Below are 27402 nucleotides of genomic sequence, written 5' to 3'. Positions count from 1 at the left end.
TCCGGTAACACAAAAACTGGTTCTCAAAAAAGTCACCTTTATAAATTAAGTTTCAGCATCGGCGCGGCCAATGGCGGCCCAGAGGCGTGGTCGCGCGGGCTACCCATTGGCTGCACAAGCGCTCTCATCTGACTACATTTTATATAACCGGATGATACAACATATACAGTTAACACTATAGAGAGAGCGGGACGCAGCTAGCGCTTGAATACAGTGTGTCGTTTCGCACTCGTGCCGTCTCGTTCGCGCAATGCCCCGGCAACTGTCAGTTTGTTCGTCCGCCGAAAATGAAGCAACAGTGTTGGTTACAACCCGGGGCGAGACGTCGCCTAAAGTGTTGCGCGTTCCATTTTCAAATCGCGACTTTGACGTTTGGTGGAACTTTTTCAGTTTGAAACGTTTCAGTGTTGGAAATATTTTTTAAATTGGAATTTTTGTGCTTTTCAAATGAGTTGTTCGTGTGTTTGAAGTTGCGACTGGACTTTTTAGGGGTAGTTTAGTTGTCTTATAATGGAAATGTCTTTGCCGAACGGAGTGGATGTGTCTCAGCTGGTGCAGCACCCAGTCCTGGCTGCTTTGCCTCCATTCTTCCTCAGAGCCTCGGAAAGATATCAGGTAATTTCTAACCTAAGCTGACCTTCATGAGAAAGTGTTTAGATCTTTGTCATCATCTTGTTTAATTGGGAAATCACTAGTTTTTTTTTTTTCATTTATAAAAAAAATCATCATCATAAAAGCATAAAATAAAAATAAATATTGAAGTAATCTTTCACGACTTAAAAAAGGAAACATGATTTTTTATCGCTAAATTCGTGCTTCTCCAATTTTATTCAGTTCTTTACTGAAGTATTTAATTAATTAAATTTAATTCTGTGATAAAAGTTCTCAAAATATGAACTTTGAATTTTAAATTACCGACGGCGAAGCGACGGTGCCGCGAGGTCCGCGTTTCCAATAATTTTGCTAAACAGAATCTTTTCAAGTTACTCAATTCTTTACTCTACATTTTTGACGAAAACCCTTTTTGACGAAGACCTACAGTAAAGAAAAATAAACTATAATTATGAATCATAAAGCAAAAAATAAAAAAGCAAAAGAAAGAAAGAATAAAAATCAGTGGTTAATAATTATCAAAACAGTATCCAATGGCACTTCCGTATCCGTAATTGATACCTTTAATAAAATTACATTGTAGCATTGTTAATTTAAACAAACCGTGTTAACATAAACGAGGGGCAACTTGTAACGTGACACTTTAATAATGTTACATTAACCCACGAATACATTTGCCATTTGGGATAATTTTGTAACGTGATATTTTGATTAGAGTATGACTGACTGCAAATAGTTGGTTGAAAAAAAGACTGTGGATGGTAGTGACTCGTATTTTGTTAATGTTAATCATTACTCCAGTTGATATTGTAACACGATAATAGCTTAATTTTAATAATAACGATATTAAGTAAGGTACCCTTAGCGTTTTTTGGAAATCGGGTCTGTTATCAAACAACAGTTAAAAAATAATAAACGATCATGTTTAATGCAGTATCTTTTAAATATTTTCTTCTATAAAGCATAACCTTCCTAACGTAACCCAGCATAACGGCATACCTACCTCCCTCTTTATAATGAAATAAACATCCGATCATTTACATAAAAAAATACATTTTTCTTTGACTATCAAAATTACACCTCTTATTGGAAAACCCTATAGAAATATTTTTGATGAAATGTGTACCTCAGTTTGCTTTTAAAAAATGTTTTATTTAAGCTTGATTTCATGTTCGTCTCTATCAAAGCAATAATAGTCCTTTTGTTGACAGTATTTAATCCCAAATATTAGGTTTACACCATGGCCATATTCGATTTGCTTCCTGTAATTCCTTTTTTATTACTTTTGGGTCGACAGAGACGTCTTCAATTCTTTATTGCAATGCCTTTGTACTAGGCCGTGCAGGATGCATCTAGGTGATCACTGTTGTCTCTGTGTTTATGAAATGCAATTTACAGTCTACTTGCCAAGAAATAAGAGTTCATGAATTTTAAAATACTGAATTTCCGAACCGATTTACAGAAAGCTCTACCTATTCTCTAACCACATTACGCTTGTTCGAACTTAAAACATAAACAAAATAGCAGTAATTATTTTATTTCTATTTTTGTAATGGTTTACGAATAGTTAAGCCCTTTTTCTCCTATAATCTACAATGAAACGTCTACTTTGAAGGCTGTTCTCTGTACTGCAATGTACCTAATAATATTGAAGATGAAGATATTATTATTTTGATACATGCAAGAGTAGCGAAATCGAAGTTTACAAAAGCCAAGTCATTGCCATATTTTTTTTTTCACAAGAAGAAAAGGTAGGGGACAAGTTGTGACACTAGCAGCTACACAGGTAGTTACAACAGAGAACGCTATATTATAGAGAAAAATGATACGGCAGTTAGAGGAAAGATAGCCAGTTCCTCTATGGTCTATAGTCTATAGTTTCCCAGGTGAGATGCAGGCCGAAAGTTTCCTCGTTGGCCAGTATGCGCCGTGTGCAGTACATCAATAGCGTTCTCTGTCGTGTCACAAACAGCCCCATTCTACCCAAGTAGCACCCAGATAGACTGACTCCAGTTCCTCCTGTTAACCCATCTTAGTTGTTTTCGCAGAGGACCCCAAAATGCGCTCGCTGCCGCAACCACGGCGTGGTCTCCGCGCTGAAGGGACATAAGCGCTACTGCCGCTGGCGCGATTGCGTGTGTGCGAAGTGCACGCTCATCGCAGAACGGCAACGGGTCATGGCAGCACAGGTGAGAGGATATTATAGGGACACGTCAATTTACAGGCCCGACGGATTAGCAAGCTGAAGTGGCAATGGGCAGGGCACATAGTACGCAAAACTGACGGCCGATGAGGCAGCAAGGTTCTGGAAAACGCAGCGTGGGATGTCCACCCACAAGGTGGACCGACGACATCATAAAGGTAGCAGGAAGGCGCTGGACGCAGGCCGCTACCAACCGGGCAACATGGAAAGCATTGGGGGAAGCCCATGTTCAGCAGTGGACGTGCTATGGCTGAGATGATGATGATCATGACTACGTCAATAGTCTGATATTCCACCATCATCATCCAACGGGCCACTGCTGCAACTTCTGTGGCCAGGCCTGACAGAGCGTCATGGTAGCAGAGGTGAGATGAGACATATCCCACCACACTTTCTCACCACTGCAACTCCTGTATAGTCAGGATCTACAGCTTGACCTCCAATGAAACCCAACCAGTGAAGGTTGAGTAGTCCCGGGGGTTGAACGGATCAAGATTTCATTATTAGTTAGATCTTTAAGACATAAGTTAGCGGCGCAGCGCAGGTGAGAGAATTTACAGTGACTTGGTAACGAGTGGTGTGGTAAACACGCTGATTGCAAAGAGAGCTATGACTGCATCGGCAAAGTAATACAACATTAACAACACAGTGAATTGCAGAGAAAATTTAAAGAAAATGGCCATCCAAGATGGTGTTAACGAATGTCAACGGTGATCAGTTCATCACACAGTATAATGATTGGTCGGTGTGAGATTTGACGTTATTAAAATTTTCCAATTCAAGACGCTTGGAGTGATTCTTGCCAAGAATTACATTGAAGGAGAAGAACAAACACTGACTTCACTAAAAATTCCGCTGTCATCTTGGAAGTTACGCTCTCGCATTTTACGGATGACTCTGGCAGCGTCCTTGATCTTATGTCTTGTGCTATTGTCAATGGACTGGCTCGCTTCCACGTCCTTTGCAACTGAAACAAAGTTCAGTTCGTGAGATGTCACGTCGCCTTTTTCCAACTGCCTTGCGTTGATCTAGCCAGTTTTCTAATTGTAAACTTAGATTGTAAAAGTCAAAATCTATCACAACCGTTTTCAGTTTGCTTGACGCTCTATATTTCAGAGATCTCATCGTTTAAGTAAAATTCGAATGAGATTGTAATTCTTTATTTTTACGCAAGAATTGAAGATATTCACTTATTTCTACAGTAATACTAATAAGACGTGATAAAGAATAAATTATGTCTTTTTTAACTCCAACTTGGTAGTGGTCCACCGGTTGCGGTTTAAAAACGCAGCGGCTAGTCAGCCGTCCTCACCCATCCCAGAGCGTGGCTTTCCTTAAAATCGTGCCACCTGGTAAACCGGTTTGACAGGGACAGGCCTCGTCCTGGATAGGTCTGCACTATCGTAATGTATCGTATCTTTTTTAACTCCAAATTCGTGTTCTAGGTGGCGCTCCGGCGACAACAGGCGCAAGAGGAGAACGAGGCGCGGGAGCTGAACCTGCTCTACGCCGGGCAGACCGCGCCGCACCACTACTCCGACGTGCCCGACGACTCGCCTGGTGAGTTAGCTACCTTATTACTACCATACATTCTTCCAGGATGAAGGCTACTCGCCTGTTGAGTTGTCTACTTACGTACCACGTTACTACATGTCTTCAACCGTGATTGTGGCAATAATAGCTGAAACGGTTATATTTCTTCCTATCTCCAATTGTGGCAAACGGAATCGGTTGCCGTTTCAAGATTCAAGGATTGCTAGTACGTCAACCACTGAACGTTATGGTGGACCCACTTCTAACGGCCTTCAGACACTGTTATTTTAATAATGACTTTTTTACTATAATTCCTTTCGTCGGTAACGGGACTATTTCCAACCCACCGTAAGTAAAAACCCAATCAGTGAAAACAACGTTTATGTGAAGAACATGAACAATTCTAAATTAAGGATTTCTTCCAACGTAAATTATGACAATAATAGACCAAGCGGTGTCGGCATCGGACTGCGGTTTTGCGATTGGAGGATCGCTACTGTGACCAACACAAGCAAGCTTACATTTCGTTGTAAGCTAAACTTTGTAAATGAGCTTACTTGGAGGATTTAACCGAGAAATTCAACTTCTTACCATAAAAATGAATGATTGAAAGCATAACTTTTTACCAAAGCAAAGCGTTAATTCACGAAGTCCTTTATAACAATCATTATTCAATATATACTGTTTATTTCACAAACCATGATTAATTTAGAAAGACTAGAAAGCTTTCAAAAATCATTTAATCTACATACATACAAAACAAACTGAACATAAATAGGAACTTTAGACAAATCACACCGTTTGAACACAACAATCATATACCGGTACAGTGTCTGTACTCTGAGCTCTGTAGGGCGGGCGGAAATGCGCTCGTTTGCGGCGGGAAGGCCCCGCGGCGCCCAAGATTGGCTCCTTGGCTCCGGCCGATGCTGTGGACCCGACAGGGAAACACGTCTCACATGCAAACGACAAGCAATCGTGTTCAAAGAATATTTACTTAACAGTTGACAAGAATTAAATTGTATTGTTTAGTGTTATTCTAACACGCATACGTGTCTTTTTATCAAACAGCCAGGTTTTAGCAACGGTAAAAGCAATGATGGCTTCTTTAAACTTATGAAATTTGAATGTTCGCATGATTTTGTTTGTTTCTTGGGCGGTTAAGTTGGCGATTGGGCCGTGTTCTAAAGTGGGATAAGTCGAGTACGTATTGGTCGTTGCCGTAATACTATTTCAAACAATACAAATTCGTTCAGTGTTATAATATTCATTTACCACTTGTAAACGAATTTAACAGAACCTTAAACAGCAAAGATACTTAACCCCCTGCGCCTTAAGTAAATTCAATAATTTAAATTCAAATTCAATAATTTATTTGCTAGAATACATAATTACATGCTCGTTTTACAAAGCAGGTCTTATAGCTAATATAATTCCCATGTATTCAGCCTGCAAGCAGACGTACAAATATTTTATCAGTCAGATTATTATTTAACATACAATGTCACAAATCAAATTAAAAACACTAAAAACGTTCGACTTTAGTTCCCGACTCTACCATTTACGTATTCGATTGCCCTTACAGAATCTGAACAATCACATCATTAGCCAATAAACACACTCCAAACTATTGCAATTAAAACACCGTTTAAATTAAAATGTTCTAACAATCGCAACGCTGGCAACTTTCAAACTGTTGTAAAAACAAACGACGGAGAAGAAAGAACAGCGCGCCAATTAAATCCCACAAAGTACTAAGTGTTGCCACTCGCGCTTGCGTCGGCTGAGCAACTAGGGTTGGCACTTGGCAGTGATGATGTGCAACTCTGTTTCTAAGATGATCCTGTAGGAAGATGAGGCCTAGCGCTTACGAATGCTTACTGTGTTGTCGTGTCGTATTCTTCTTTATCAGTTTCGCTAGGAATACTATTGAATTGACTCAATCTAAGGCTACGCAGCTAGTAGGTTGGTAGGTGACCGAGTTTCTTCGGTAATTTCTTCTCAGCACTAGCTGATATACTGCCCTGGTGTATGTGGTCCTAGGGCAAGCTGTATTTGGGACGTTTAGTGCCCTGAAAAGGCCCTAGTAATAAAGAGTTTGATTTTCTTATCTCTTTATTACTAGACACTTTAGTTTTACTTGCTAAACAACTATAAATTGATAAAGGTACTCGTATACCTAAGTCTTAAGAAGCTTTGACCTGCCTCTACTTTTGTCACGACAGTTTCTTGTCCTAAAAATAAACATTTTGGTAGTTTTGTCGTCTTTACAAGACTAAACTAAACATTAATTGATTGTTCAGTACTTTTTAGACAAATCGGGCGAAGGAAAGTTCTTTAAATTTTAAACATGGTGGATTTTCGCTGTGTGGAACCTTATTCGTCAACCCTGCGCCGGCTGGGGAAGTAAAAAAGTGTAAAACAGAAAAGTGGAAAGTGTAAAAAATGACGTCGCGTCGATATTGTTGCCGCGGCAGCCCGGGTGGCGTGGAGTGGGCCTACAGCTAACAAAAATATAGATTTTAGCACCAATTTTGTTTATTCTGTAAATTCTCGCTTTACTTTTTTGGCTCTATATTTACTCTGCAATTTTTATTTATGAAAACTAGCCTGAAAACGCAACAGACAGTATGTTATTCGTCTGATTTTTCCGATTTTCATAGGTTTTTGTTGTTTATTTAAACGGGACTTTTCGCATGAGATGATTTGATATTCTTGCGAACGCTGACTGATTGACACTACAAAGTGATACGGCCTTTTTACAAGCTTTTTTTTAAAACGGGACTTACAATCACTTTATACCAAATTACACAAGTAAAATGCAGACAGATAGAACTACCAGTTTAAGGGATAATATTGTTTACACGTATCCACATTAATACTAACTGTGGAAGAGGCTAACTACCTCCGAATTGGGAGTGAATTTGCGAGTATACTAGTGCAAAGTCCATCCAGACTGTCCACACATTTCTCTGTGCCACAAATGAATACGTACGGAAAAGTGTAACTGCGTCTCACACCTAACTACAAGCGCTAAACGAAACATTTCCAAGGCGCAGTCGAGTTGGAGGCGATTTAATGTAACTGAATTAAGTTATTTTTTCATACAACTGTTTGCAAAGCAAACCAATATCATAATCTAACTAAAATAGACACGGGTAAAATAAACAGAAACTAATTCAGCATATCCACATACATAAAGTGTCATTTTCTTAATATACCTAAGCGCTATCTAGGGCACTCATACACGTCCCAATATAGCTCGCTCTACCACCACTTCAGCCAACATATCGTCTGTGGCTGTGAAGAAGTTGCAGAAGAAACTCTGTCACCTTTTCAGTTTCTTTAGTAATTTGCAATTCCATTTCACAATAATTTTGAAATTGACATTAGCCTTTTTATTTGCCTTTCTTTTCTTAAAGCAACTTTATACTGTTGGTACCAAACTTCAAAGTACAAATATAAACATAATACCGGGCGCCATTTCTGGTTCCTTCTTTGAAACAGTTTACACTCATTACCTTTTCAGCGACAAGTTGCGACAGGCTCTCCCTACGGTAATGCCTTTCCCTACTTAGTTAATTGCTGCGACACTTCAAGTCACTCCACTCCAGCATTTTGCTGTATACAAATGTTTATAATTCGCCTAGCTGCTTAATTTAAATTTAAACATCAAAGCGAAGTTTGCTTTTAGTGAAACTAAATTATTAAATGTATGAAACTAGCTTTTATGTGGCTTTAATTTATGGGTTTTGTGAGCTTCGAAGGGTTCCCTACGTTTTATCGAAAGTCGTTTCATCGATGGTCGTTTCATCGAAGCCGTTTCATCGATTGGTCATAATCTCGAACGTACGAAATATCGAATGCCGTATCATCGAATGGTCACATTATTGAATGGTCGAATCATCGAATATCTTAGCGTTGAAAGGTCGTATATTAAAGAGTTACCTAGTGACTAATAAAACTACACTCACTCACTTTAAACTACTGTTCAACGAGTGTGTAACTTTTTAATTGTAAGGGAGTTGACCATGACATCGATATAAAAAAAATGAGTTTATAAAGTGAAAATAGCTATTGAATAACATAATAGCGTTCGGCCACCAGACCTGGCTATATGATGCACTCACGCCTTTGCCTTAGTTCCTTAGTACAAGGTACAAGCTAAATTTAAAAAAACATCCATACGGCGAAATCCAACTTTGACGTTCTAAATTTAAATCACTTTACCACTCTTTTACTATTTTGGTGGTTTGAAAACGCATTTTCTTGATACTTAACTTAATACTTAACCACAAGTCATTAAACCTTGATAGTTGGATATTTTAAGTTACGGAAAAAAAGCTGGGTTTAAACTAACTTAGGCTGAGTTGGACCACCTAACTTTGACCGTATCTATGACGATAACCGGAGTTTGACAGATTTTTGAAGTTTGTCACAGTTAAAGTAAGATTGTGCAAGTCAGCCTAACGTCACCTCCCATGTTGCCATATTTGATACTTAATAAACAACCTTTCGACACTAAGACATTCGATGATTCGACCATTCAATAATGTGACCATTCGATGATACGGCATTCGATATTTCGTACGTTCGAGATTATGACCAATCGATGAAACGGCTTCGATGAAACGACCTTCGATGAAACGACTTTCGATAAAACGTAGGGAACCCAGCTTCGAACGCGTTCAAATGGTTGGCTGGCAATTTAATCACATGAAATAACAAACTGTTATGGAAAAAACAAAACTTTTCGAAACATTAAAAGATTATGTAGAGTCCCAATGATGTGCTAAGGTATGCTTCATACAAGACAATTGAAAGGAGTTTTATGTTATAATCATTGTTCTACTGCACATATTCTTTGTAAATGAGAGAAGGATAGTCTGTTAATCAGTAAATCATCAATAAAACCAGCGTCGTGGCTTCCCTCACCGGGGGCCACGGCATATGCTGAGTGGGGTCCCATTGCGATGGGCATCGCTGTGCGACAGGGTGGCACTGCTTAGTTTACTTGCTCATTCATTGTATGTTTTATGTCACCTCTGTCTTATTTGCTTTTTTTTTCCATTTTACCTCTTTTGTCTTTTGTGATGTCCATGGCAATAAATGTTTCTTTCTTTCTTTCTTCAATAGTACTTACTCTTGCTAAAACGTAAAGAATCGGACACAACGAAGCAAGAAAGTCAACTTTCACACAAAGGTGTTGGCCTATACGTTTGATATTGTGAAAAGAAAAACCGGCCAAGTGCGAGATGGTCTCACATACGAAGGGTTCCATATCTTCTATTCTATCTAATAGCAATAGCTAGAAATAGAAACAAAATTGTGAATGAAACACGTTTCTTGTACGGAGTCATCCCCAAATATTTGTTATAATGTCATTTTCAAGAATTCATATTTCTAAAGATTTTAAAATAAAGGTGGAAACAAAAAAACTATTGGATTAACGTACATATTATTTATCACGTTTTGATGTGACGCTACACTGTTGGTAGGCAGAGAGACAGCCAAACATCGTAGGTATATTAATGAAGTACCATTGGCACCCTTTGGGCACGGATCCCTAAGACACACACTGGTGTGAACAGTCGGCCAGCAATATCCCGCAGTATCAAGCGGCCGGAATGCGTGGGGCGGTTATTGCTTGCCCTCGCACAGTCGGCGCCGCATTCTTGCTAAGAAAGGAGAAAAACGGGTGTGGTTTTATAGAAAAGTAAAGGGATACGAATACGTCATAAGACTATACAGTTTTATTGCCTAACAGCAACTATTACAACCACAGAATTGGTTTGGTGTGCCTTCTTCTGCACCTAATCGGACATGGTGCTAAAATAATCGAAAAACTTATGTGTATGACTTTGTGAGTGTACATTATTTTTTTCCCTCATCGAACGTTCCAAATAATGTAGCAGAGTGATATAAAACCTTTATAAAGCGTTCTTTGGAAGAGTGTCCAAATGACATAAAATGACTATAGATTTGTTCCCTTATTAATTGTGCATTCCTTGCAAACACTATGTAAACGAATGATCATAACTTTACATTTCTTTCCTCTGCATAGAGCGTTCATATGAAATGACTTTACATTCCTTCCTTTATTATTTGCAAGATATTGTGACCAAGTAGGAAAATGACTCCACATTTCTTCCTTCATGGTGCGTTCTTTGATATTATGTGGCGGTATATTGCGGCACGCGCTGGAATGCGGCTTGATACACTTATTGTCGCCCCCACACGCTATAACCATCGTCTTTGTAGATAGTTATTATGAAATAACTTGCTTTTACTGGTGTATTGCTCGCTGCCAACTTTACCACGAGGTTAGGGAAGATCTAAGGTAGCCATATGAAATCTGTCTGGAAAAATAGCTTTCACAATTTCACTTCTTTCACAATTTCAAATTAGCTTTCAAAATCACAGACAACGATACATCTAATTACACACTGTATTATCTCTATGTAGTTGTAGTAAGAGCTTTTTTTTACATCATACGAGTAAGTATAGTCTGGAAGAGTGGTTTTTGTATTTAGGAGTTAATACAAGTAACATCTGTGTAGAGTGCGTTGTGTTTTGTTTTTGATCGTAGAAAATGTAAATGAAAAATGATTATTTCGTTAACAACAATATTCATATTATTCATATTTCTTAGGTATATCAAGGTAGTATGTCTAAAGATAGACTTGTTAACTTGACTCAATCTGCATTGTCTTAGTAGGCAATCCTTATATTCTACATTCTAACGTGAGTCGTGGTTGTCCCTGTCGTTAGTTGTTGGAATCAATGTAGAGATTTTTAAGTAGGATAGGAACATAATTATAATAGCTGTAGGTAGAGACAGTAGCTGATTTCATTATGCAAAAAGAAAAACATAGTCCTATCTGAAAAATATCTCTAACACCATTATTTCACTGAATACGAGCGACACGGAGATGGGTGTAGCGGTTAATATATCCGCCCCCCGCCTCGAGCAAATTAAACTTTGGGCTCACCCGGGGAGAACGTGTGCTCACTATTCAACAGATGTATGCTGGAAAAAAATATGATATTACGACCTTCTTCATTTGGTACGAAGTGAAATTCAATTTGAATATTTTTAACTGGAAAATACAGCAGTGTAACTTGAAAGTTCAAATATAGAGTTGCACTTTAACACTGCTTTTGAAAATCTGTTACGATCTTAGTCGGTTATCTCCTACAATAATATTACAAAATGTCTGATTCGTGAGACTCATGAAATCATTCTGAGATTATGGACACACAGAAACATTTTGGGTATGGTAGATCCTGGGACTTTGAAATCCAAAAAACATCCTAAAAATTCCCAACGTTGTACGACAAGAGAATCTTGTGTGATAAAATAAAATGTAAGTGGCATCAAAGAGAAGAAGGATTGATTTCTTTTTGTACTTTATGCTGATTGTAAATATTCTTGTAAGTTAACTTTGATAAAAAAAATTATAGTAATACTGCGGTAACAGATTTATGGATTCATCCAATAATGCTGGTTTTTTCTTTAATCAGTTCTAATTCAAATCCGTCCGTCAACTGTCTTCAGAAAATTCAGAAAAAAACAATATTAAAGTGTAAACGCATCGATTGAATAATAAGAAACGGACGTTAATCGTATCGTAGTATCTACCTCTACGCTGTTTGTATTCGTCAACATGATCCGCACTGAAGTTGATTACATCTGGCCGACAGTAATTACTGTTCAGCGTTCGGCGAAGGGTGCTCCATCACCCGCCCTGCTGGATGATCGATTGACCTTCGCCATTCGATTCTATAGCCGCACGTTGGGGGGTATGCAAATATTCATTTTGTGTGTACTCTTTAAAGTTTAACCTTTTATGCAATGGCAAAACTGTGTAGTATTTGAATTAAAATTCAATTATTTTCTATAACCAGATTTATAAAAACCATTTTTGCACGTCCTAACTCTAGCAATACTTCGGGACAATAATAAGGGCTAGCGCTGAGAAGGAGCAACGCAGGAAACTCGGTCCCTAGGTATTCTATTAACTATTTAAACTAAGGGGTAAACGTCTGAGGTTTCCGTTAATCATGCGTGGTGATTGCTCCAATAAAAATGCTCTACAATTTACAGCATCTTGACCTACTGATTCGCGTACTATTTACATTCCCACTGTGCTTCGGATTTTGGTCCCATGAAAATTAGTGTATCTGGAGTCATATACTTTTGTTACCGTACTCGTAATTGATGTTAATTTCAACAATACTAAGGCGATTATCACACTGCACCGCGCTCCGTCGCGGTCCGCGTGGCGACATATTACTTATAACGAATCCCGTGCGCAAACGCGTTGTCAGTGTGTTGTGCCGCGCGTGTTTTCTATACAAACTGAGGTAACGCCTAACCCAGTTTTGACCACATAAAACCACATTAGTCTCAGATCTAAAGTATCAAGTGACACCATTAAACATCCACCAGGGCACGGGCCTACAAAGGAGCTATTACCCATAAAAAATCACCATCAGTGACAACTACCCTACCCGGAACAGTTGCTGAATGGTAACGCGACACTTGTCACGGGCAGTTGGGGCTATTACCGTATTGGATTACCGGTTTTTGTCAAAACACTTTTGGTTTTCTGTTTACTGATTATTTGCTGGGTTTTCGTTGGGAATTGTTATTTATTGGGGTGGCATTATCTTAAACGATGGGATTTGTTGATGCGATTATGGATTATTATTTTATGATTAAAGCCCATTGAATGTAATGTAAATTTTATCCGTTAGGAGATTTTTTTTTAATTTGGTAAAACACTTGCCGAGTTTTATCTTCTTATCTTGGCTTTGAAAAAATCCCGCTTTTTTGCCACCACTGCTTAAGGATTATTGTTGCTATAAGGTAGGATTATTAATTGTTTCACAAAGTTGCCAGATGAAGTAGTCACACTAGCGTGAGCAAGGTAATTTCAAACATACATTTTATTTGTCCAATAAAAATTTTCTACCTTAGATTATCCTTTGTGAGTACTACTCCACCTATACTACTTATTGTAATTACCTATACACTATCGTCTTTTAGGTCAGTTAAAAGACCCAATTGGATACCAAGAATTCGGAAAAAAACATCTTAATTCCTTTGCTCTCCAAATGATTGCATACCTGGTTATAACAAGGTGAATCTCTTGTGCTTTTCCTTACATTTACAAGTTAATGTCCCTCTGGGTATCTTTCGCCTCTCGACCGACACTCGAGTCGTCTTTAAAGGTATTCGCCATCCACTCGAGCGCATGCAGACCTCAACCTCTGCCCTCTCCCTCCAACCTATTAAAAATAACATTCATCTCACTCGCGCGAACCGATACCATTTACATTTCAAGTGCCACTTGGACAGTCTAACTATCCCTTTTGCGCTCATAATAGAGCGTATCTTTCATCTCTTTTTACTCGGGGTCAGCGTAGGATGGAACCACATTGTATAAATAAAACGAATTTGCTCAGGTTTTGTGGAGAGAAGGGTTAATCCTGGGGTCCTACTCTGGAAAACGAATTCGATGCTTTTTGGCTTATTTTTGTCTCTTTTACTCATGCTGGGATATTCATGTGTGAGAAAGAAGGGTAGAGTCGATATGTAGTCGGTTTTTGGAATACACCCCCAGCTTTGATGCGATGTTTTAAAAACTTTCAGTGAATGTTTTGGTCTGCGTTTCAATGCTGGAGTTTAAACTCAGCTATTCTGGAGAGCCGGACGTTTTCAAATGATTTATAGGGAAAGTTCAGTTGAGCAATTAGATATTTTTTGTGGCTGAAGTGGCTTCGCATGTTCCTATCACGAGCAAAACGCATATTTTCAAACGAACGTATGAAAACAACTTTTAGAAGCTAAACCTGACAGTATAGGCCACCTATTTAAAAAGCAAATACAGGCATACTGATCGTTGAGGGCCTGCAAAATTACGAATTGCTCAATTTCATTCAAAAATTTGAGCATGAAGCAACTAACGTTCTATTAAAATATAAACTGCATAACTAACACAAATTGAAAAAATATAACAAGTAGCAATGCAGTCAATCATTATCTTCGAGCCTACTATTATTATATTTGATTCGAGTGCCCTCATTGAGCATTTCGGGTTTTTCAAATATTTGTAAAAGTGATTATCGTTAAAAACTGTGTTGAATGACTCTTGATAATAATGAGCCCTCTACAAGTCCATTGTGGGCCGGAGCCGAGGATACCTTCATTCTACTGACCGCTTATTGAAACCTTTTACAAGAAAAACTCAATTGGAATCACTGTTAAAACGAGCAAGTGATTCTGTTCATCCTTGAAAATATCTCCGGATAATTTCCACAAAACTAAGACCAATCTCTTTGTGTTAAGATCTTTTTTTGAGTACCACCAGTCATAGAATCGGGGTCGTGTTCGTTATTAAAATTTCAACTTTAACACGGGATGGTAGGGTACATATTGCGTCGTGTAGTGTCAGTTTGTCAGCTGGAGAGTCCTCCAGTCGGGGAAGGTTAATGGTTGAGTAATCGACAGACGCGGAGGGTTCCGTCGAGTGTGTTTGATATGTTATACAAGGAATTGATTTCGCTAGAAAAGGTACTGTAGACTTTACTTTTGTAGGGAGTTTTAATGAGATTTTTTCATTCTTCTTGTCCATTTACAGAAAATTATACTGGACACTTTCCCGGACACAAGTGTCAATTCTTTTTATTGTTCAAACAAGGGAAAATGAATTTTCTTGTACCAATTAATGAAAAAAAAAATAAAACCGACTCCAAAAAACCTACATTAAAAAGTAGAAAAATAATTACTAATAACCTACTTATTTATTAGGACGAATTAATATTTATGTAGGTATACCATGAAAAAAAAAAAAAAAAAAAAAAAAAAACATACGGGTCGAATTGAGAACCTCCTCCTTTTTTTGAAGTCGGTTGAAAATAACACCTTTTCTTACACCAATACAATGTCAAAAGAGATGGCAGAGAGAGAGTTAACAATCTGACTCTAGCTTTGTTATAAAACTTAACCTACACAAGTATCAAATGTTTTAGATTCTTCTATAAACACATAGTCATGATTTAGTTTCATTTTGCAATGAAAGGTATGCAAAAAGTAATAGTTACTCGTTAAGTTAAGAATAAGATTTCAAAAGTTACGGCACTCGGTATCCAAGTATAGCCACTTCTACCGAATCTCTATCCAATATTTTCCCTTTTTATTTACCATTGAAACTGATACACGCATCGTTTATCCAGCAAATTGTTTGCCCACGGTGTGACACCCCTGCCCACACGCAAACATCAACCTTATCACCTTGTAAGAAGCGCTAATCGTCTGAAAACGATTTCGATCGTTCGTCTCTACCTCTAATTCACGTGCGTAGCAATATCGACTCTATTTCGAATGTTGTAAAGCTGTAATAACTGTATAAGTAATTCGATATGCGCAGGGTCTGGCTTCTTAAGTCTGTGTTTTTATTAAATTTTTCACAAAGTACGTTTGTTTTTTCGACTGGTTTGATTAAATGGTTGTCGATCGTGTTACAACTCTCAAATGAAATGAAGACTTAGCAATTGCCTTCCCCTATTCGGCTGATTTTCAAAGATTTGCTAAAAAATATTTGTTTTACATACAAAAATCATCTTCGTATTTTTTCAGATTCATCAAAATCATACGTAATACCTAGTAAAAACCGGAAATAACCGAGTATGATGTATTTTTATGCAACTGTTATTTTCTTGCACACACAAGTCCCACTAATGCTGTCAATAATTTAATCTCTTATCATGCATTTTTAAATGTCTGTCTAGGACTAGATGGTCACGAAATCATTGAGTTGACATTTGTATTCAGTAGAGGCTGTGGTAGGTCCAAAACCTTGAATTGTAATTAGGACTGGACAGTATGTTAGAGGGGATGCTGTGAATAGAGGGCTATAATCAGTATTGTGTGAATTAATTAGCAATTACCACCTATTAACATTGTTAAATATAAAGACATTTGACATAAAGTGTGTCTATGTCGTATCTATTGTTTGTGCTGTTATAAACGTGGAGAAAATGAAATAATTATTTGCTCTCCTTTTTAAATTCATGGCGTTATCTTATTCTAGCATTTGTGAAAGCTGTAAGTTTCTCAGTTCTTTAAACAGTTTTAAACAGTTCGTTCTTATTTGATGTAAAATCCTTTCCTGTATTTACCTAACATTAGAGATACAACCAAACTTGCTAAAGTTTCTTAGGATGTAGGGATGGATTGGTTATTCTTTCACGTAAAGCTACTGTAATTTCTTGATAGATTTTGATAAAGAGATACACAGTTTTAGACCCAGGGCAAGGAAAAATAAAGACTAGATTTTATCTGTGGTTTAAAAGAGGAAACGCATGCAATACAGTGTTTCTGAAAATCTGACTTGACTTCGTGATCGCTTCGATACCAAAGACACAAAGTTATGTCTAGCTAGAGGCACTGAGATTATACCATAAGTATTCTAGTCCTACATTGGTCAAACTAATGAAATACGTGTCGCATCTCGAACAGCGCTTACTAACTACATTACAATACAATACAACTAAATATGCTAAGCCTTTGATCCTTTGAAGTATTTAATTAAATGTAATTCCGCAGTGCACTCGTAACAAAATTAATAAAGTGCAAGCATCCAATATTGTTTACTGGATATTTATTATCTGTGGCGAACAAAGGGGCGATATTAAACACAGTCACGTAATATCATTGGAGTTCGCAACCCCTGCACGTAGGGCTAACACACGCTAACTATACTTTTTTATATCATGAGACAGGATCGATTTTGCTACTCCTAAAAAGTAATTATTTATACACTTTATGGGACTCTACATTTAAAACTTGATGTGATATTAAAATGAAAGATGGAACTTCAATAATTATAACTGTATTTTCACTTCTTCAGACACACAAATAGTTGCTACGATTAGCGACCACACAGGAAGGAGTAAAGAAAAAATTACAAGCGTACCAACATAATGGCCATGACTGCCAACCTAATAAATGTATGAAGGTTGCCATATATAAAAAATCACCAACACCCCCTCTCAACATTCATACATTTATTGATCTACACTGTTACTTACATTACATTACACAGTTTTAAAAAAAGTTCAATTAATTCTCTACTCAGAGCCTTAGTTAACATATCAGCTGGCTGTTTAGTAGTACTAATATATTTTACTGAAATTCTATTATCTTTTATTAAGTCCTTTACAAAATGATATCGAATATCTACATGTTTTAAGCGCTTCACTGAATCTGTACTAGCATTGGCAATTGCTGATTGATTATCACAATATAACTCTACTGGACAAACATTTGGGAAGTTAAAATCAAGCAAAAGATTTACAAGCCAACATGCCTCGCTAGCAGCCATACTCATTGAAATATATTCGGATTCTGTCGAAGAAAGACTGACTGATGTCTGTTTCTTTGAACTCCAGACAATTAAACAGTTTGAAAAAGTAAATAAATACCCTGAGGTAGACTTCCTATCTTGTTGGTCACCTCCCCAGTCTGCATCACAGAAACCTTTCAACATTTCATCATTACATTTAAAAACCAACTTGTAATCTAAAGTATGTTTCACATAACGCAATACTCTTTTGAGTGAATTTAATATTACACTATTTCCACATTTTTGATATCTACTTAACATGCTGACAGCAAAACAAAGATCAGGCCTCGTTCCGGAAACTGCGTACATAAGGCAACCAATAATTTGTCTACAAATTCCTTCAATACTTTCATCATATTTATCAGCGGAATTAAATATCTTTGAATTAAAATTTTGGTCCATAGGGGTTGACATTGGTTTACAACTTTCCATGTTAAATCTCATAAGAACATTTTCTAGATAATTTCTTTGTGATAGTTCAGTGGTACCATTAGATTGGTTTTTAACTCTGGAACGTACAGTACGTTGTCTATGACCGTGTCTATCCATTCATTCCCATTTGACACTTGTGCCGCCACCTGCCCGCAACCCATGACACTAATCATTGCGCCATTACCGATGATCACGTACTTCTGCGATGCAACTGAGAATGATGTAAACAATGCCCGATCCCTACACATATGATCACTAGCACCAGAGTCTACCAACCACTGCGATTTATGCACTTCGTATTTTAAGTTTGACACTAAAAAGGCATTACTCTTCGTTTTGTTATTGGTAATATTGGCCTTTTGCTTTTTGAACCGACACTGCGCTTTATAATGTCCGAACTTTCCACAATAAAAACAGTTATTGTTCATTACGTTCTCTTCACTGTTCCTATTACCACTATTACTTTTGCAATCACTTTGATAATGTCCATTTTTCCCGCACTTAAAACACTTTACAGGTCTTCTGTTTTTCACGATGAACGCAGATGATGATGCTTGTTGAGTTTCTACGTCTTTCTCCTTCACTCTTTCCTCTTCCACCAATAATCTGGCTACCAGGTTATCGAATGTCTGCTTATCATCTGGTGCAGATTCCCATGCAGAAATGAAATGTCTGTATTCATCTGGTAACGACATGAGAACTTTGGTAATTACAAACTTGTCAGATATTTCTTCACCCATTTGCTTCAGTTGATTTTGGAGTTCCTGTATCTTAGATAGGAACACTGACATTTCCATTCCCTTTTCATACTTAAACTGGAAAAATCTCTGTTGGACAATGTGAACACTGGTCTCAGTTTTTTGCTCGAAGACACTTTGTAATTTTTTCCACATTTGAGCTGATGTCTCACAGGTTATTAGGTGTATCATGACCTCCTCTGTCATTCGTGTGACCAGAATCGTTTGAGCCTTTGCATCATTTGATTCCCAAATGATTTTTTCTTCATGTTTTTGCGGTTTGACACTCCTTCCCTCCACTATGTCCATATAGCCTTTCCCGCGCAACAAAACCGTTGTTTGGAACTTCCATATGTTCCAGTTCTTGGAACCCTCCAGTTTGATTGTGCTGAATTTATAATCTTCCATCTTGCCTTCCTGCAGCAGTTCTTCCTTCGAGGTAGATTGCCGACCACGCTAGGCGTGTATTTTCTAACCTCTCTTTTCGCCGATTGCAGTACTTACTGACGAGAGTTATAATCAGTCCGGTATATGTGCCTGGGCCCATAACCTGATGTGATATTAAAATGAAAGATGGAACTTCAATAATTATAACTGTATTTTCACTTCTTCAGACACACAAATAGTTGCTACGATTAGCGACCACACAGGAAGGAGTAAAGAAAAAATTACAAGCGTACCAACATAATGGCCATGACTGCCAACCTAATAAATGTATGAAGGTTGCCATATATAAAAAATCACCAACAAAACTATCCAGCAAAAGCCTTATACAAAGATATCTTGTACATTTTAATGTGACTAGTGTTACATTAGAGCAGTCTTTCCCAAAGTGGCCGATAACGCCCCCTTGTGGGCTCTGCAGGCTTAAAGGGGGGCGGTAAGAGACCCAGAAAAAAAATCAGGACGTTGTGTAGAGGCTTGGGAGGCGTCATTTACTAGGAGGACTCTTAGACACCGACTGAGCACTCGACACTCGACTACAAATGGAGGCGCTAAAAAGAATTTATTCTCAAAGTGGGCAGTAGACCAAATAAGTTTGGGAACCGCTGCATTAGAGCGTATCAGAAAAAGAAAACAGTTTAAAAAGAACATGAGCGGATATTGATTAAGTTTTTGAATTTCATGCAAACTAATCGCGACTTGCGAGCGTTCAACAGTTAATCAGAATATTGGAGTAAATGCTGATGAAATTACTATTGCCTTCATCGCACTACATTTTTCACAAAGTACAACTGAAAAAATATGATGATACGTAAAACAATATTATGAAAAATAAAACACACTCATGAAAGCAGCAACCCTATCGCCCGGCCACCGTATGATTGCGTTGCAATATAATACTAATTCCTCAATCGAACATGTTCCTGCCAACAAACCAGTGAATCGCGAACTTTGAGCTCTTAATAACAGAGTTTAAAATTCAATAAACGCAGACAATAATAGAAGCGCCCAACAATTGGTTTTATTGTTACCACCCGCCGATTCAAAGTTACTCCGTTCGGTAAGCTCGAAGTCAATTAAGTTTGAGCTTTATTAAAGTGGATTTCAAAGTCGAAATTCAGTTGGTGGCACCCAGTACTAAATAATAGGTGTCGCAAACAATTGGTCGCTAGGGTTAGGGTCGTATTCTCGTATCGCTAATCACTCGAGAATGGACTTCTGGTATCGAGGGCAGAGTTTGGGGTATTTTGATATTTGGGGGTGTATTATTAATTTTTAAACGCACGACCGAATTGCAAATACTAATTCGGTATTAAATGAATCCATTGACAAATCGTGCGTTTTAGTTGGGGGTTGAAATTTTATTGGGGCAAATAAGTTTAGTATTTTGTAAGTTTTAGTTTTTGTTATTTGGGTTTTTATCGTGAAGGATTTATTTGTGAATAATCTCCAAAGCATTCAAAATGTGTGTGCCTGTATCTTACTACACAATATACAGTACTTCTAAGAATAAGTTCATTTGTTAATTGCCTTTTCAATAAGCCATACTTACTCGTAGTTGCTAGTCCTACAACCTAACAAATGCGCATGTCTTTTCTATTTTATCATTTTTGAGTTCTCCAAACCAGCCGTGTGGTCTAGGACAGAAGTGGTGAACCTTTAGGCCAAACCAACATCCTATGCACACAGTAGAACTCAAATAGAGCCGCGGGGGCAAAGTCAGTGCGGCGGTTTGACTGACATTTGGTTGGAGCTTGTTCACATCAAATCAATTTCTTTATGTGCATTTTAAAGAGTGTATAAACATGAATATGTTTCCCTAATAATATACTTAGATAGTGGCTTTAGAGTTGGACTCAAGAAAAAAGTGTTCAAGACATCTCAACACAAGATTATCTCAAGTGGTGCAAAATTATATTGGTTAAATTATAGCTAAGCTGAACTATTATTTAATTTTGACAAGAGCAAGAGGTTAAAATAATAATGTAAAATACTTGTTATTTATGACACTAACATACACCTATTTATGGTGTTGGCTGATGGTTAAGTTTGGCTTACCGTTACGCAAAATCCGCAGAAATACCCGCAGCTTGTGGAACGAGACAAGTTATGTGGTACCGTTTCAACTTAAACTACAATATTTAATATTGTTTCAAAAATTTTATCGACAGAACCCAAAGCCCACAAGGTATTTTGACGTTTAAAAAACGGTGTTGATATATTGTAAAAGGCGTAGAGTTCCCATGTTTGCCGCGCTCGCGCCCGCTTGTGATCCTTTTAAGTGGGACAAATATGGAACTGTCTCTGTTTGCTTTTGAACTCAACAGTTTGGTTTTTTGAAACCTTTTTAAAATGGTAAGTTTTTGTTTGATTTTCATTCGATTTTACCGCAATGTTACTTAATTTCAGTGATTCTCTTATTACCTATGACTGTTTCTTGAATCCCGTAAAATAAATTTCAATTAATTTAATGTTAAGTATAAGTAAAGGGTGGTTGTGGTTGATAATGCTTAGGACAAACAAAATGTTGTTGCTGATTTGGTTTTCTTTCCAGCATAGACAAATATTTTCTCGATAAATGTCAAAACATTACAACAACATGCTTTTTTAGCTTACTATAGCTAATTTATGTACAACTTTAGACGAGAAGAAAACTTAAAAACATTCATTTAACAAAAAAAATCTACCAAAACTGTAGCTCACGGCTACTCCTCATACCCCAACTCATTAAATTAGCTTTTGTCTCTCCCGACCTCTACATAAATATCAAAAAGTCATAAAAGTTGGGCAAACCGTAAACAAAAACGAAGCAATCCAAACTCAAAGTCCGGCGAATAAAAACTCTTAATTAAGTTATAATAACTGAATCGAGGGGCGTATTTCAGCGGGTAATTAGCGGCCATTTTGTTTTCATTTACTTTTTACTTTTTCGAGCTCATTTGAGAGGAAAAACGTTTGAAATGCGGCCGATGTGTGTCCGTCAGCCGCTGAACTTAGTTTGGTTTAGTCGGGACTAAAGGTAGACTGCTCTGAATAAAACTAGAGTTTAAAATTATTCGTACGTTGATATACGAGTATAAATGGGGGTTCAAAGCAAGTTGCTAACTCATCGTGCTCATTTTTTTACCAAAAGTCATAAAGCGCTTTTACATGTTCCACTATTAGGTACTTTAACCCTATCACTGCTTCGGAACAATAAATAGGGCAGTGCTGAAAAAAAGTACTGCAAGAAACTCAATCACCATTTTCAGAAATTCAGACTTATAAGCTTTTAAAACTTCACAAGATGCCCTTGGCTATCTTGATCACACGTAGGTATTCTGTACATAGAGGTGAAACCTCTATTGATAATCAGGAATTAAGTACAAATGCAAATGGACAGTGCCTTGTTTTGCGAGCATTCTGAGAAACCAAAACCTACTGACACTGGTGTTGCCAAAACCATATTTGAACGGTTTATTTTAATCTGTACACGGGTAACCTAGTTTCAATTTGATTGCGGTGTAATAAACCACAACTACCGACTGCAAAACAAGATTTACTGGCGAAAATGCAGCGTATGAATGTACATTAACACGCGGCGCGAACAGCGCGCGCGTCACGCGCAGCCGTTATAAATCTACGCGACACAATGAGGCTGCTCGCTGCATTGTGGATACAGAATACAGACTAGTCTGGTACTGTTAGTAATGATTGTGATACGAGAGCTAGAGACAGTTGGGATAAAGAAGATAGGGACTGAAAGAAAGATCTAATAGAAATGCAATAAGCTCTTGACGCTGAAATAATTTTAACGCCAAGACTATGATAGAGATGACTTTGATGCAATAAACATCAAGAAAATTACAATTGAAAAGACAAAGATGTGTAGTAAATTATGGTGGGAGGATTTTGTCTTGCTTCTATTACCACCACACACAATCAACAGCTACGTCATTGGCCAATCCGATAATAAATGTCTATTAGCTAACACAACGAGTAGTGTTTAGTATCAAGCCTGCAAAACGAATATACTCGTACTGTTGCAAATTTTTTGACTCTTCTTTTTATTTCCATCGTGATCCTTATCCTTCATCTTCAAGCCACATCATCCCTTCTATCTAGTGTACCTTTTTCCACATTTATTTATTTATTTATATTAAGGAAAAAAACAATTTTGATATACAGACAAATAATCACACAAAAAATATGACAGAAATCAGCAGTTTCCACAGTTAAAATTAATACAGAGTGCAGACTAAAAATTTTCTAGTCTTCTCGTCCCACTTTGATGGTGGTGAACTAGACGTCAGTATTTGACCTCAATACTCAATACTTTATTACTTCACCACATTAGCATTTAGGTCTTACAATTCAAGCAGATCAATGTGGATCCAGTTAGGGCACAGCAACCTTTGGAAGGAGGCAGAACGATCTCAGTAGTTTATATCGATTGAATTTAACCGGTTGAGTATGATCAAATACACCTAGTTAGTGATGATGAAACGTAAAAAGAGGCTACGCTTGCTCACTACTTCGGCACCCAGAATATGGGAGTGCTGTAAGACTGGCTATAAGAGTGTCAGTTAAGAACATAGCAAATCGCACTGTTCGTAATAACGGGTTGAAGCAGGTACTGAAATCATTCTACTCTACGTAGTATTGCTCACTTGTCCATATTTCACTTCGTCCAAAGAGTCCCGTCACCGCAGCACACCCATTGTCCCGGGATTTATCCCCCACTGTGGGCAACACTATGCCCTGGACGGCCGCCAACAAGCGTGTCCGCGGTGTACCGACCAGTGTGTATCGCTGTAGGTTGTTTATGGAGATTATCTTAATTTGTGGCAAGTGTACTTGCAGTTTTGAGTCAGTTGATTGATTTACAACGTGATTGCGTCTCTTGGTACAGGAATGATTGCGGTACTGTCAGAAATAATAAGTGGTCGCTGTCAAAATTCTCTCTTCTTCTTCATCGCTACACTGATGACAGAGTGATCGTGGTCGTCCTCTGGTCACAAACTCACTACTTAGAATACTAACAAAATTAAATTATTGTCATGTAAGTAGTTAAGTTTTGATTCTAATCCGTCTCCAGACTTTTCTAAGTCTTATAATGTAAAGAGTGTTGAATGTTATAGCAAGCTAGCTAGCAAGAGAGTTAACGCACACAATAAAATGTCACAATCAATAAAAAAATATGATGTCAAGGATGATGGGTATTTCCAACATATAGAAAAAAAACATTTCGCAATATTTGTGAAAACCATGATCACCATGATAGTTTCAGGAATTACTCTACAATACATATCAGGTGCCTCCTTTTCCATAAAAAAATGTAACCACGAAATGTTTGCTCATGGCACAACTAATAAGTTTTTAAAGCAAAATACCGTAATTTAACCGTTAATCTACCAACTGTAAATACTAATCAGTACGTTGACACCACCAAAGATTTGTAAAGTATTATAGAGAGATTAGTCTAACTAAAACAATTCCCTATACGAAATACATACCTACTAAGTTTAAATACATTAACAGTACTTTTGACGCTACTTTATAACAAAATTTAATTTACACATTGTTATCTTTGTGTCTACGCTGTACCCAAATAAAGGTATGATAAATAATTAAATTCATTCCAAACCACTCCAGGGAGTTTTAATAAAAAATCACTACCCCTACAATGAAAGCAGACTGGTTAACCATACAAAGGCCCACTACAAACAACAGTCAATACATAGCATCATTTCCAAGCAGATGTCTCATACATTACAAAACTCACCGTCCCTTGCTGTTACGAATAAAACTTTATTTCCATCTCGCTCGCTTTTAATCATATTCAAAATGGCCAGTATTCTTTTACAAATGAAAAGTGTATTGCATAAATAAAATGGCGTATTATTTTAATGATTTTTATTTTTTTGTGGCGAGGGCGTAGCTTTTGTGCCTCCTGACATTGTAAGGAGGTACATTTTTTCTTCCCTTTGTGGCTTTTTCGACACAAAGAATGGCATTGATCGTTGTGTTCTTTGAATTGGTTCGTAAACTCAGTGTCTTCTGTAATCGTTCCGATCGGTTTTTATGAGCATTATTTGTTCCGTATTTCACTCAATTGATTTTATTATGATATCTTTAGTTCTAATGGGTTTATTTTACGTTCATATTGGAGGAAAAAAAATTCGCAAAATCAAGGAGTGCGAGCAAAATTTCGTTGTGTTCCGTTCCATTTCTACAAGTTGGGTTCCGCCCATTAAAATTAGTGCACCGTATTGCATATTAACGATTGAACAGTAATCGAATCCCCCCCCTCACCCCTCGAAACAATAGCCACCCATTAAATTCGCACACGTCACTGCGGCCGCTCGTTAATTTGCGCTGCGCGACTGTACCGTGTTGCGACCATTTTTAATTGTTCTTTTTGTGTATAATGGCGTTGTTTGTAAGTGTACTTTGGTCCGCTTGAGGAATAATGTTTTCAAATATTAAAATGCGGAGTTAAAATGTGAAAGCTTTACGTTAAAAGCTTCAAAAAGCGGCTATAAAACAAACACGTTTAGTAAAAACAAATGATAGTAGTTACTAGTTATGGACTAAATAAATATCATGTATCGCGCAATATTTCATCCTTTTTCAGTCAGTTATGTGTAGTGGGGAATAGAGAGTATCAATTTTTCTATAAAATCTCTGCTACGAATAATGACTACGAATGCTACGAACTTAGTGATACGAGTATAAGGGCCGGCTGATTATCGTTAACTTTTAACTAAAGAATACTCCTTTAATCATTCAATATTGGTGCATTCTAGTTTCAAGTCATTGTGACAATGACCACTATTCGTTACATTTGCATTACAGTATATTTTAATTAAATAATTATGTATTTAGTTTATACTTTTCCCAACAAATCACTAACCGCCTCTTTCTCTTTGTCAACAGTTCAAAAGCGCGCGCGAATCACTGAGGTCTGCTCCAGCCCCTCCCCCCCTGCCGAACAGCCCCCGGACTCCAAGACCCCCGCCCCCGCCTCCCCTCTCGCAACCTCACCCCCTCGCTCGCCCTCCGACCACGAGCTCAACGTCGAAGAAGAACTCGAGGACCACTCCGAAACATCCCTCACTCCCGAAAACCTCTCCATGAAAGAACAAAGACCAGAAGAGTTAGCTGTAAAGAAGGAAGACGAAGAGAAATGGGAGAACTCAAACCAAGACTTCAAGTACAAAATGTTCCGACGCAAGCCCGAGTCGTTGCCTGAACCGGCGCAGGAGGAGACCCCGTACCAAAAGTCGCCAGTCGACGTCCTCATCAAGGTCTTTCCTAGACGCAGCCGGCAGGAGATCGAAGCGATGCTCGCTAGATGCAAAGGTGACGTGGTAGCGGCCATGGACATGATGTTAAACGGCACCGCTGAAAGCAACAGCACTCCTTACAACATCGCTCAGGAATCGCCCCCGTATTTACAGAACTACCAATCGAAATCTGCATTCTCTCCTCTCTCAAACCAGAGTTTTAAATTCTCTCCGTCGAGGAGGTTTCTGACTCCTCCTTACAGTGGCACAGGGTACCTCCCGACGGTGATCAGGCCTCCGCCCGAGTACCTCTCGTCTTTCATGCCCCCTTCAGAGCTGATGTACGGGCGTCAACTCCAAGTCCCATCTCCCGGGACTTCCCCTACTTCAGACAATACTAACAACGAAGGTTTTTCTGATTAGGGGTACCCGAAATACTGGACGGTGCTGTAACCGGCCTTTGCGACGTATACGACTCATAAAGCTAAATATTCTACAACGGTTGTAGTACGAGTACAACCGAGTGTAGAGTAGCAAGTTAGTTCATAGATGATTGTAAATACAGTTTTATTCTTAAAAGCATAAATTCATATTGTTTAATATTCTGATAGAAATATAAAATCAAAATATTATATTAGTGGTAACTTTCTTTTCTAGAATAAGTTATTGAAATGAGATTTTTCGAAGAAGCAATTATATTGTATTGTAAATTATTTAATTAATTCATAGGTCAGAGATAGAACACCTTGTCTTTTATGTAT

At 37.8% G+C, this 27402-nt stretch overlaps 1 protein-coding gene across 2 annotated transcripts; it reads left to right on the top strand.

Annotated features, from left to right (window-relative positions):
- The first annotated feature begins 234 nt into the window (after nucleotides 1-234).
- On the top strand, nucleotides 235-27402 carry dmrt99B (doublesex-Mab related 99B). Of its 2 annotated transcripts, none has more exons than XM_028312347.1 (4): nucleotides 235-615; nucleotides 2649-2801; nucleotides 4261-4375; nucleotides 26292-27402. In XM_028312347.1, the coding sequence occupies exons 1-4, from the start codon at nucleotides 511-513 to the stop codon at nucleotides 27062-27064; spliced, it is 1146 nt and encodes a 381-aa protein (XP_028168148.1). In that variant the 5' UTR covers nucleotides 235-510; the 3' UTR covers nucleotides 27065-27402. The 2 variants fall into 2 exon arrangements, with proteins under 2 accessions (XP_028168148.1, XP_028168149.1); XM_028312348.1 differs by having other exon boundaries at nucleotides 237-615; nucleotides 2661-2801.

The sequence above is a fragment of the Ostrinia furnacalis genome, unplaced genomic scaffold (assembly GCF_004193835.3).
Source record: "Ostrinia furnacalis isolate ACB-3 unplaced genomic scaffold, ASM419383v2 OfSCF3905, whole genome shotgun sequence".
NCBI lineage: Eukaryota > Metazoa > Arthropoda > Insecta > Lepidoptera > Crambidae > Ostrinia > Ostrinia furnacalis.
The sequence above is the reverse complement of the archived record's forward strand: the minus strand, read 5'-3'. Positions and strand labels throughout refer to the sequence as shown.